Source organism: Acipenser ruthenus, chromosome 53 (assembly GCF_902713425.1).
Source record: "Acipenser ruthenus chromosome 53, fAciRut3.2 maternal haplotype, whole genome shotgun sequence".
NCBI lineage: Eukaryota > Metazoa > Chordata > Actinopteri > Acipenseriformes > Acipenseridae > Acipenser > Acipenser ruthenus.
In genome coordinates this window covers 4,609,692-4,622,477 of record NC_081241.1, presented here as the reverse complement: position 1 = coordinate 4,622,477, position 12,786 = coordinate 4,609,692, and the positions used below count along the sequence as shown (strand labels likewise).

Genomic DNA, 12,786 nt, shown 5'->3' with positions numbered 1-12,786 from the left:
CTTAAGAGCGAACCTAATCCACTTAATGTGTCCTGGTTTGGTACGTTACAATCAGTGCCAAACTTGATCTGGTATAACTGATGATCCCAATAAGATAATCGAGTTTTAGTTGCTGAAACTGGGATCAATTGTAGTAACGTTAGTCCAATATTTGCATGTTTACAAAAATTGGAAATGTTAAGCCTTACTAATGATATAGATGGTTAATGGCTGCATATGCCAGAATGTACTATTCTACTTGTTATTTTACATCTTAATCCTTGTATTTATAGACATTGCCATGGATAAAGTGGAATCCAATTCTACAGGTATGCTTTATCTATTTATTTGGCTGTTATTTAATCTTTGAACACTGCAGACCTGCATACAGCTCTAGGAAGGATCACGCAATTGAGATTCTATATTTCAATTGTTTTATTTTTATGTAATGTTATGTGTGAAATAGATGATGTGTAAATATCATTATGCAATACCTTAATTCCACCTCAAACCTGTGTATTAGCTTGTATTTTCAGATAGGTAAGATTTAAAACCAGTGAACCACACACTTGTCAGCTTTTGATTGTGAATTAAAGTGTTGCAATGGGGAGCAAAACAATACCGTCCACAATCTTGTATCACAACTTCTGTAATAGATCATAGCCATCACAAACCAGAACCCAGCAACGATAAAAGCATTTTGGCAACTGCAAACATTTCTATAGTAACTTTTCTCCATCATCTGCATCTGTTAATCTGGAATCTGTATTTTAGACACAGTTTAAGTGTCGTTGGTGTGAAATGCATTACCTGGTTTACAATACAATATGCTTAGTCACAAGCAAAGCATAAACCAGGTCCACATTTATGCAAGCCATGGATCCAGCTCAGAACACTGCCTAAACTGGTTTTGTAGCCTCAGGTTATTGTGAAGGCTAAATAGATTTAATTAACAAGTAACTTTTAATATGAAAATGAATAGAGTCTTGATTTATAGTACAAGAAATATCTGTGTCAAATAAAAAAAGGAAATACAATGAAGCAAATGTAGAATAATTTTAAAGTATTGATTAGGATTAACTTTGTCAAAAATAAATCACGAGAACATAAATCAATGTGCAAACAAGAGGAGGCCATTCAGCCCATCAGCGCTCATCTGGTTCCCAGGATTTGGTTAATTGCAAAATGAAAAGTGTCTCCTTCTCTCTGTCCTGAGTATGTCTCCACTTTGTTTAGTGTCATCTGCTCCTCATCTTGGTTCTGTGCTTTAAGTATTGATTAGGATTAACTTTGTCAACTCCTTTTAAGATGTTAAAGACTTCAATCAAATCCCCATTAATTCTTCTTTGTTCTGGACTAAATAAATTCAGTTTAAAGATGTGTAACTGTCTTGCTCAAGATACAAGATAACATTTTTTTTATTATTTTTTTTCAGGTGTTTTCCATGCCCTGGATATTATTACAATGAATGAAAAAGTATTGAAAGGAGCTAATGTGTCATTTCATTGTCGGTTTCCTAATGAAGAGAAACTTAACTTAACTGAATACACCTTCTATCTATGTAAAGATGGAACGTGCATTGCAATGAGAAAGTGGGGAGGAGAATCTGGGGTGACTTTTAGCATTAAAAATGTAACCAGGTATGATAGTGGAAACTACAGCTGTGTGTACTCAGAGCAGAAGAGAGCACTAGAAGAGGTGACAGTGCCAATGCGAACAACTATAATCTTCCTTCAGATACTTGGTGAGTAATATTACCTATAAGGTGGCATCTTGTGTTTGTTGAGGTAACTGGAATAATGTTAATTTGTAGCAAATTTGCTGTAATGGCAGCAAATTCATAATGAATTCCGGCTCAATACCACAGGAATAGCACCTGAATATCGTATGCATTCCCTCCGCGTTCAGAAGTAATTCATTTTTAATTCAACCCTGTTAATTCATGTGGATTCAATTACCCATATTCATTCCATGTTCCTTTGTAACAGATTATGTTGATCACATGTATAAGGCAAAAGTGTCTTTTGTTTAGTTTTTATACACCCTGTGCGATGGATGCTCATATGGCATCTTCCTCTGTGAATACACGTTGGAGAGACGGTGTTCTGGGGCTGGTTTATTTGACACTCATATTGAAACTCTCAGTTAAGTCTCTTTGGTGGGGAAGTATGAAAACACCAAGGTATTGCAAGCCTGTTTCAGGAACTGCCTGCAGAGGCTGATACTGTTTCATGTTTAACCGTTTGCACTCAATGGACCGGTTTTAACTCTAGAGGTTTTCAATGGCAGGGTTTCCATGGAAAAATAAAAATCAGTCTCACCTTTTTTCTCACGCTATTTTGGTAGTGCCTTTTGGGTAATTTGGGTTTTCATGTAATTTTCTTTTACGTAGAGAAATTCTCCTTCCAAATGCAAATAACCTAAGTTATGGGAGAGTATATCTAAATGTTTCTGTCTGAGTTCCAATTTGACCACTGCAGCTTCTTAAACTGGATTTCCACAAAGTTTTTTAAGTTGTTTTGAAGAACTGCAAGTGTCTGTTTTGTTGTATTAAATACATTTTGGCTACTGTAAAAGGCGGATGATGCATTACATTGTTTTGTGAACTCACTAACGGTAAACACTGCAAAGACAGCCATGCAATGCTGAAAATGAAGCATTTGGTTCTGTGCTTGTATTTTACAATTCAGTTTGGAAAAGAGATATTTTAAGCACTAAGTATTTTGAACACACGTAGTATCTTAAACATGCTCATATTATTTTAAACGCTCATACGATTTTAAACTCAAATAGTATTTTAAACACATATGATTTTATACACTTGTATAGTATTTTAAACTTGTATTGTTTTTTAAACACTGTGGCAGGGTGGAATCCCTGCCAGTGTAATGTGCTTGTGTGGGGACTATTGGGTTGGCAGGGAGGGGGTTAAATTCCTCCCTGCCAGAATACATGTGGGAATGTGGCTGGAGTCTTAATTTAATGATTGATGGTTAATTAGGCTCCAGCCACATGGTATATAGGAGAGAAGAAATCCTTTGTCTAGTGAAGGGAGTTGAGCACTGAGCACTGAGCACTGAGCACTGAGCACTGAGCACTGAGCACTGAGCACTGAGCACTGAGCACTGAGCACTGAGGTTTATGTCTGTGTTGATCAGTGAAGCCTGACATTAGTGTTTTGTTTGAACTGTTTATTTTGGCCCTTGTGCTGCTGTTTGTTTGTTTGTTTAATAAATGTCTGCAACAGCACTTAAACTGCAGCTCTCTGTGTCTGAGCCTCTCTCCGAATCACTTACTAACTTCACTAGTCTGCGCAACAGCACTTAAACTGCAGCTCTCTGTGTCTCTCCTGCCGGTAACGAGGCTTGCCAGTGATCCCACCCTGTCACAAAAAACTCATATAGTATTTGAAACACTCGTATGATTTTATACTCACGTGACTTTATACACTCATATAGTATTTAAAACACTCATATAGTATTTTAAACACTTATAAGGAGGCTTGGTGGTCCAGTGGTTAAAGAAAGGGGCTTGATACCAGGAGGTTCTAGGTTAAATCCCAGCCACTGACTGACTGTGTGACCCTGAGCAAGTCACTTAACCTCCTTGCGCTCTGTCCTTTTGGATGAGACGTAAAACTGAGGTCCTATTGTGTCTCTGTAAGTCACTTTGGATGTCTGCTAAATGACCAATTAATAATAATAATAATAATAATAATAATAATAATAATAATAATAATAATAATAATAATAATAATATTTCAAATACTCATAGTAGTTCAGAGACAAAACCACTTCCTATTCTGCAGCTCAGTTTCACTGCAATGCTACATCACTAATCTATAACCAGAAGATTTCCAACACAAAAAAGTGGGTTGACAATGCAGCTGTTTCTAATACTAGGTATATACATGCATTTTAAAACTTGGTTATCACTCCTGTACATGCTGCGGTCTATAATATAATAAGAGTCGAATGCATTATTATAATAACAACAATATACGTTTGTTTTAAGATAATGATAATGACGGCATGAAATGGAAAACAACAAAAACAGGTATGTATCTTTTTGTATTTTCCATCTGTCTGTCTGTCCGTATGAGTCTGACTTTCACTCTTAATTATTAGTCCTTTATGCTATTGTATTTAGTGCTCTGAATTGCATTGCACTTTAACATTGTATTAATTAATGACTGTATCTGTTTCAGTTCCTAACTTTGTAGTTGTCAGTGTGCTGTGTACACTTGGATCCATTGCTGTGCTGTCGGTGGCAATGGCACTGCTGATCACCCTATTCAAACGCATGAAAACCCTGAAGATGGAACCAGGTAGTGTGTATTTAGTGCAACAGCTCTGATCAGTGCCGTTTACACCTGCATTTCATCTGCTCATGCCAGCTCAAGAGATGGTACAAGGAAACTGACGTGCCCATATCTAAATCCAGTTACAAACTAGGTCTTATGCCAAGTGTCTGAGGGGTGGGTGTACAGCTATGGCCAAAAGTCTTGTATCACCTAGAATTTTTGGACTGACACATAATAACATAAATAAAATATATATAAACATCATTTTTAGATCTTTTATTTAATATCATTTAATATCAAGCCATAAGAGTAGTACATTATTTCATGTCAGATTTCAAAATGTCAATTTTTTTATTTGTGTCAGTTTTTCATTAAGCGGTATATCATTCAAATGTTAATGTAACATTATTCAGAAGGTTTCATTCGACTTTATGAAGCAAAATGTGTTAATTCTGTGAGGTGATGCAAAACATTTAGCCATAGCTGTACATACTACGTTGAACATCACCAAATATAACTAAAAACAAACTCAATGTATATGTCTAAATGTGTTTCGTAGCCAGGATACTTGAGCATAAAGGATGCTAAGTATCAAAATATGCATGTGTGCACAAGCAGTTTGAACTGTGATTCTGAGAGAATGTTCTGATTGGATTGTAAGTGCTATCACAGAATCCTGGATTGAAGTAAATAAACAACATATTAGGAGACATAAGCCGAAAAGCCACTGACCGAATAGCATCAACTGCAACAAAGACGTTCACAAACCAGCAAAAGCATTGTTAGTTCATACCTACGGCAGTTAACATTTGCAGATCAAGGTTCTTTAGATTTTGTCAACATCACCACCTGAGTGCCGTGTATAACTTAACAATCCATTGTTTCTTGGTATTTGAAATCAAATGTGTTGTAATATTGCTGTCCTGTTACAAAGCTGTTAAACCACAGATGCAGACTGGTGCTGTATTACCTTACTGCAGCAAGCCTGGTCATCTTATTGACACAACAGAAAATGAACATGTTCCTAAACAGCGATGCCAGACTAGTGTACATTTTTAATGCAAATTCATCTTTGCAATGCACTGTAAGGATGAGCGGATGTCTTTTTAATACATCAAAAGTTAAATGAATCTCACTGGTAAATGAAATAATAGCACAAGCAATAGTGTTGTTATTAGTTACAGCACACTCTTGTTTCATTATTTTTATGTGTGTAAATAATCAGCATGAAGCATTTTAAAATGCCTGTGAGAGGGGGCGTGTGGGTGAGTCACTGATTGAAGCCGAGTCACTTTTTTTTTTTTAAACGCCACACAAGCAAACTGTTTTCTTTTCACTGACACCGTTCTGAAGCACCTGCAGGTGCTAAAAGCACACGTAAAGTTCAAAATCAAACAATGAAACAAAAAGGAAAAAAAACACTAAATAAAACTACAAAGACAAGTACTGCTTTCCGGAGGGTCTCGCCACCTCCGCTATTCTGCAAGGTACGAGACTATATCGTTCTATTATTCCCTAAATATACTTTTGACGGGGTTACCCAGATCCCCCCAAGCTAACTAACTAACATCCCAGGGACTGGATTAACTAACACCAGTTTGGGTACATGGAAAATACAAGGTTGGCGGTTGTGTCCTTTCAGCCGTTTCAGTTTGCTCTTGCTGTGGTTGCTTGCAGCCACTTTTCGTCAGGCTTGTCCCACATCAAAATCCTAAAAGGTATAGACAATGTCGACCCAGGGGACTTCTTTGACCTGAAAAAAGAAACAAGGACCAGGGGTCACAAATGGAGATTAGATAAAGGGGCATTCAGAACAGAAAATAGGAGGCACTTTTTTACAGAGAATTTTGATGGTCTGGAACCAACTCCCCAGTAATGTTGTTGAAGCTGAAACCCTGGGATCCTTCATGAAGCTGCTTGATGAGATTCTGGGATCAATAAGCTACTAACAACCAAACGAGCAAGATGGGCTGAATGGCCTCCTCTTGTTTGTAAACTTTCTTATGTTCTTATGTTCTTATCCCTTTCTTTCGCCTCCTGTACCGTTTTACTCCAGTTCACCCGTCGCAGCTCCAGACAGATTGTCTCCTACAAGGGCAGCCTGAAGGAATAACAGAACATTCTTTTTTTTTCTTGGCCGCCCTGCCAGACCAGCCCCCGACCAATCAGAGGCCCTCGCTCAACCTCTCTGTGTCAGTGCCATGATTGACAGGCAGGTCAAACCGGGCTTTTTTATTTTTTTTGAAGATGTCTCAGCTGTAAAAATAAATACATAAATCAATAAAAATAAGTAGTAAAAAATAACACATGGGGTAATGTGTTCATGCTTCTTTTTTCTAGTTATAACTCTTATTGTTGTTATAACACGTATATTTCATACAATGTTGGTTCTTTGGAAGCTACCTTGTCTGTGGAACATGCATATTCCATATTCCATATTCCTTTGTATTTCGAAGCTACAGTATCTACACCAGAAACCCCCAGTGAGGCTGGTACCAGCTCCGCAGTGGATCTGAATAAGAGAAGGCAAAGTAAGGAATCAAACCATCCTCTTTTTCTCTTTCTCCTTCTGTCTGTGTCTTGCATTGTAATGTATATCATATGAAAGAAATCAACAGCTCCAATTAGGGAGCTGTCAAAATCCCAGTATAGAAGCACTGATATGGACCAGCCGTTTAAACTGATTTATAATCCAAACCCTCTGCTAATGAAATGAATGCTGAAAGAAGCTGCAGTCACTGGAGTTCACAGTGGTGAATTGAAATATCATTGCAAACAGTGAAAGTATTTTAAATCAGTTATAACAATGGCTGTTAATCAAAACACAAATGGGACTGACTTAAAAGGGTAACTTGGCTGGTGGCACTTCCAAGGTAAAATAATAATTAACAAAATTAATAATAATAATAATAATAATAATAATAATAATAATAATAATAATAATAATAATAATAATAATAATAATAATAAACTAGCCATGGTCCAGGAAGTTAAACAGAATATGAATTATAAAACAAATAATCAGAATTATGAAACAAGTAATCCATACGTTTCTTTATTGTGTTTTTGTATGATAAATGACTGTGCTGTCAACTTGCCGAGCACACTGCTACTGTTTTGTACTTTTAAAAATATGAATACAAAATAGCAAAACCGGGACGATTTAACAATTTACTGTCTCTGACCAGGACAAGAAATGAAGGCTGAAAACCAGGACGATCCAAGATTTCCTGTAATGTCTGGTAACCCTATGCTATTTATCCTTAGAGAAACTGAGTGCCTGACCTGAGCTTATTGACCTGCCAGCATAACACAGAGAAGACTGTCAGGTTGTTTAACATGGTTTCCAGTACAGTGCTACAGGAAAGAGCTGTCCACAAGCATCACATTATTATTTCCATGAAAGACACTTTTAATTGTCAATTGGCATAAACATGTCCCAGAATTTGATTGCAAGCCAGACATGGACCACTAACACTTTGTAATCATGAACCAGAAAGCTTACATAATGAAACAGTGCCCTCTAGGGGAGAAAAGAAAACCTGCACTGTGTCCACTGTTCTGTCACTCTTCAGTGGCTGTTGTTGCAAGGGCATGCTATACAGATTGTGATAGTTGAAAATAGAAAATATGATTTATGAAGAGGGAACAAGCGTGCTGTACCATCTGGAAAATGTTGCAGGTGATTGATTGATTTATTTATTTATTTATTAACCAGTGCTTTTTTTAAGTGTTTAAGCAAACGTGTAGACTCAACAGGACACATGGAGATAATATTTGTATTATGTATTGTGGACAATTATTAACTGCACTGTATGTTTCCACAGAGGTTACCCAAACACAAGCGAGGTGAGTGGATCTATTTTACTCTATACATTTATCAGTTTTTCCAGCAGCAGCTTCATCAGTATCTACACATAAACTTAATCCCATTTAACAGCCTCATACCTTCAAGCTTGAGGTTGCAATCTATTTTTCTTCTTTCTTGTTAGCACACAGCCAGCTGTTGAAGATTATGCAGAGCTACAGTGTTTTCCAGGTTAGTAAAATCCCATTGTAATTTAAAGGAGAGGTTTTTTTGTTTGTTAAGATACGAGAGCACATTGAGTAAAATGGGTTCTTCTGCACTGTGGTTGATATTATATCTGAAACATGTGGCTCCCTGTGGCAAAGTGTTTACCAGTGTGCATCTGCAGGTGATCCATAATCAGACAGGCAATAATAATCCAGGTGCAATGTTGTTTTATTTGTATGATCCAATTGCCTGTTTTAATCCCATTTGTTTTCAACCACACGTAACACAGACACCAACACAAAGCCCACAATGCATGCCCTAGTGCTCGTAGTGAAAATGCAGTTCTTTAGTGAAACAAGGTGAAGTGTTGTCCAGGTTCATGCTGGCCTTAAACGTCAGCTCCTGGATTATGTTTAGCCGTCTAACAAAACACAGACAGTGTATTAATAACGACAAACAAACACTCCCGGTATTACAGCACAGTTCTCCTTTCAGTTACCTTATAACCATTTACAAAGGAACAGATCACTTAACTAAGTCCCCTTACATACAGTCAACCATGACCCCTTGGTTAACGATTGCAACTGCTCCTTCAGTCCGCGACTGCCACATCGTTTCCCTTCCGGGTCGATGATTTAGTGTACGGTAGCTCCGCCCCCTTTCTAGATGACCGACTTCTGTCTAACTCTGGGAATGAATTGTCGGGCCATCCAGTCGAGGGTACTCTGTTCCCCTTATACAGCGCCCTCACAGGTCGGGAGGGAGATCTAACACCAAGAATCATTCGATCTCTGTCACAGTCCCCTTCAATGATTTTTTTGTTACTCTTCATATAATGTATCCCAGGAAATTCCAGAGAGGCAAACATAGAGGACTGTTACTGGACTCTAATGACTCCTCAGAAGAAAGGGAGAGGTAAGGCTCTTGGTCAAATGTCTATCTGATTTCTGTCTCATATTGTAAGAGGTTGTTTCTTAATGGTAGAACATGTTTAATGTTTAAATTAATGTTTAATGTTTTGACAATGTAATACATTACAATCTTAAAGGAGTATGGCACGCCAAATGATCACTTAGAGATACCTCAAATTGCATTTAAAGATATCTTGAAATATTTAAAAAATATCTTTAAATCATTTCGAGATATCTCAAATTGAATTACAGATATCTTTATTTGTGCAGTTTTTAAATATCTAAAATTCATTTTAAGATATCTGTAAATCAATTAGAGATATCTAAAAATGAAATAAAGATATCTCAGTTTGATTTACAGATATCTTTAAATGCTATGGAAACCATGTGTTTTTTGCTAGCATGGTACGCCAAACTGTCATTTAGAGATATCTTAAAATTAGGGTTTTAAAGATATCTATAAATCATTTGAAAAGATATCTCTAAATTATTATTATTTGTTTATTTGGCAGACGCCTTTATCCAAGGCGACTTACAGAGACTAGGGTGTGTGAACTATGCATCAGCTGCAGAGTCACTTACAATTACGTTTCAACCGAAAGGCGGAGCACAAGGAGGTTAAGTGACTTGCTCAGGGTCACACAATGAGTCAGTGGCTGAGGTGGGATTTGAACAGTGGCGACGCATAGGGGGGGCACGCCTGGTCACGTGCCCCCCCAGATTTCTGCCAGGAAGTGGCTTAGCCACTGTGTTAGGATCGTTCACTCTGAAACATGTGTAAGAAATTGCAATATTGTTATATTTTTCGCTTCCCATTATAGCGGGGCGGACGTGGCATGGGCGGCGCTGATTTTTCTTTTCGCTCACGGAAAGAACTTTTTATTTACCGCGTTGCTATCAACCAATGAGAATACATAAGCAAGCTGTACTTGCTCAACCCCAAACACAGATGCATGAAACATATAGGCTATGATTACTGTATATGCTATGTAGCCTAGCTACTACACACATAGATGTGGTAGAGGACATCTACTATGTAATGAGAAGCCTATGTATTTACATAGAATGCACTCGCCTCATGACATATCTTATTGCCAGCTGACCTCTCCAGCAGCCAGCCTACTAATAAGATTATCATTTTTCACGGATTGTGCAGCCAGCTTCATCAAGGGACGGTAAACAAGTCCAACCAGGTCTTGGAGATGGAGTGGTAAATGTACAACCTGTTATTAATTGAATAACTAAAGACATAAATCAGAATGAAAACAGTTCTGGACGCTGCTGAGAGAAAACCGGCAAAACTGTTTCAATTCCCGAGTTCGGTTACCTACTTGTTTTCATTCTGATTATTTGTTTAGGCTACAGCGTGTCCGTCAGCTCAACTAGCGAATGTCAGTGCAGTGTGATACCAAAAAAAATGAGTGGTTGGATTTGCTGTCAATCAACCCAAGTTTTTTGTTGGATCAGCTGTTTGCACATTTTTTTTTGTTTTTAAAGGCGCTGTAGTTATACAATGTAGTTAATGCAACTGTGTGCACAAGTCCCTCCTCCCCTGAACCTCCAGAAGATTAGGTACCATCGGCAGTCCTGCGTCAGTCAAAGAGTAATTACATTAGTCAGGATTTGTGAAATTAAATAAAATGGTTTGCTTTGCTTTGAACACCAAATGTGAAATGAACAACCATAAGTACGAATGAAATTATATATAGTTATTTATTATCATAATGTGAAATTGAAATCTGATGCGCATGTTAAAAGTTCAAGTCCTTTGCTTCGTATTTCCTTTTTTGTTTTTAAACGGAAGTGTTCTGAACTGAATCTCTATTTTTAACTATTTTGCACAACAGTGTATTTGGTTATTGGATCTTCTGTTAAAAAAAAAAAAGTTCTTTATTTTTCGAAAATAAAACGTCAATGCACTAATAAGAAATCAGGTTGCCAATTTCACCACTGTGACTATTCACCTTAAAAAAGTTACCATTGCCACCCTCTCCCGAAAAAAAATCCTGGCTACGCCACTGTTGCCAGGTTTTATTATTTAAAAATGCGCAGTTTATTTCAAACTTTCAAAACATAATAACATAACAAAGAGTGTCTAAGACCCTTCACCGTTATATTTGTTCTCGTGTGAGACTTTCACTTTTTCAGTCAGCGAAAACATGTGCTAAAACGGAGTGAATTTGAGCCCTGTTAAAATGGCAAAAAGACAGCTACGTTTGGAGTTTTTCTACAACAAAAAAGCTAAACCTCCAACGCCAGAGACATCAACAGAAACCGAACCTGACTCTTCTGTAGTTCAGAATGTTACGAACAGCACAAGAGTGTGACGATCCTTCCATTTCAAACGCTCAGGTTAGTGCAGGTGTAGCTGTCTGTCAATAAGAGACTCTTGCCTGTAAAGTGTTGTTTGCAGCTCTCTTGATTGTGACAATCTGGCGTAGAACTGTTTGTGATGAAATATCTGGTAATGTTAGAAAGCTAGCTTAATGTTTACATAAAAATGGTTAAAATCGGGCATCGGGTTTGAGCACGTTTTTTTTTTTTTGGGGGGGGCTGTGCCCCACCAGTTTTTCTAGCCATGAGTTGCCAATGGATTTGAACCGGGGACCTTCTGCTTACAAGCCCTTTTCTTTAACCACTGGACCACACAGCCTCCTTGATATTTTCAAATGAACCAGAAGCCTTTCAAGATATCTCAAAATGACTTCCTGTGAAAATGTTTTGAATGGACGACACATTTAGAGAGATCTCTAAATGAACAGGAAGTTATATTTAGGTATCTGTAAATGATACATTTAGAGCTCATTTAGAGATCTCTCTAAGTGAACAGGAAGTAATTTTAAGATATCTTAAATTGAATTTCAGATATCTTTAAATGATTTAAAGATGTCTCAAAATCCATTTTATATATAGATATATCATTTAAAGCTCCATTTAGAGATATTTGTAAATCAATTTAAGATATCTCTAAATGTATTTTAGATATCTTCAGATATCTCTAAATGTATTTTAGATATCTTCAAATATTTATTTAGATATCTTCAAATATTTATACATGAAACTTGGTATTAACATTATTTAGTATACGTTACATACACAGCTCAGTTCTAAATGGATTGACTCATGAACATTTGTAAATTAACACACAATTAAGGTGAAAAGGGGACATTTTATAAAGAGTAGACCACTTAGGTATTTTGTATTATGATAATAACAAATGTCTGTGATGTTCTTTGAGCCCTGGATGTGGAAGCAGCTATCTTGTTTGTTTGTGGTCGTGTTATCTCTGTGGTGCCGGGGCGATGTGTATTGCTCAGATCCACCCCTTTTTTTCTGGCTTTTCTCGGCTCCTATCGGTCTCACTCGGCCATTGAATGGTTTTCTCACCTTTTTCATGAGAAAAAACGACCAGAGACCTGTGCTTTACGTCTTTTTGATGATGTTGGACAGGGTCCGACGTCGGACCAGAAAGGAAAAATTGTAATGGCGGACCTGGTCTGTGCAGAATTCAGTAATAAATAAGCTAAGCCAAATCAAATCCACTCATGGCTGACCCTTCACATTTTGGTATTCAAGTT

The 12,786-nt window shown here is 37.2% G+C and overlaps 1 protein-coding gene across 2 annotated transcripts in view; it reads left to right on the top strand.

The window, feature by feature from the left end:
* Positions 1-5,632: 5,632 nt before the first annotated feature.
* LOC131696664 (chemokine XC receptor 1-like) overlaps positions 5,633-12,786 on the top strand; it is a 28,988-nt gene continuing 21,834 nt past the window's right edge. For both annotated transcript variants that reach the window (XM_059016745.1, XM_059016747.1), the window contains exons 1-6: positions 5,633-6,813; positions 7,471-7,524; positions 7,908-7,964; positions 8,110-8,131; positions 8,275-8,321; positions 9,144-9,212. Coding sequence is in view for 1 of the 2 variants with exons in the window: in XM_059016747.1 (XP_058872730.1) it covers positions 6,606-6,813; positions 7,471-7,524; positions 7,908-7,964; positions 8,110-8,131; positions 8,275-8,321; positions 9,144-9,212 (457 nt within the window). In the remaining variant the exon portion in view is untranslated. The remainder of the gene's footprint in view (positions 6,814-7,470; positions 7,525-7,907; positions 7,965-8,109; positions 8,132-8,274; positions 8,322-9,143; positions 9,213-12,786) is intronic.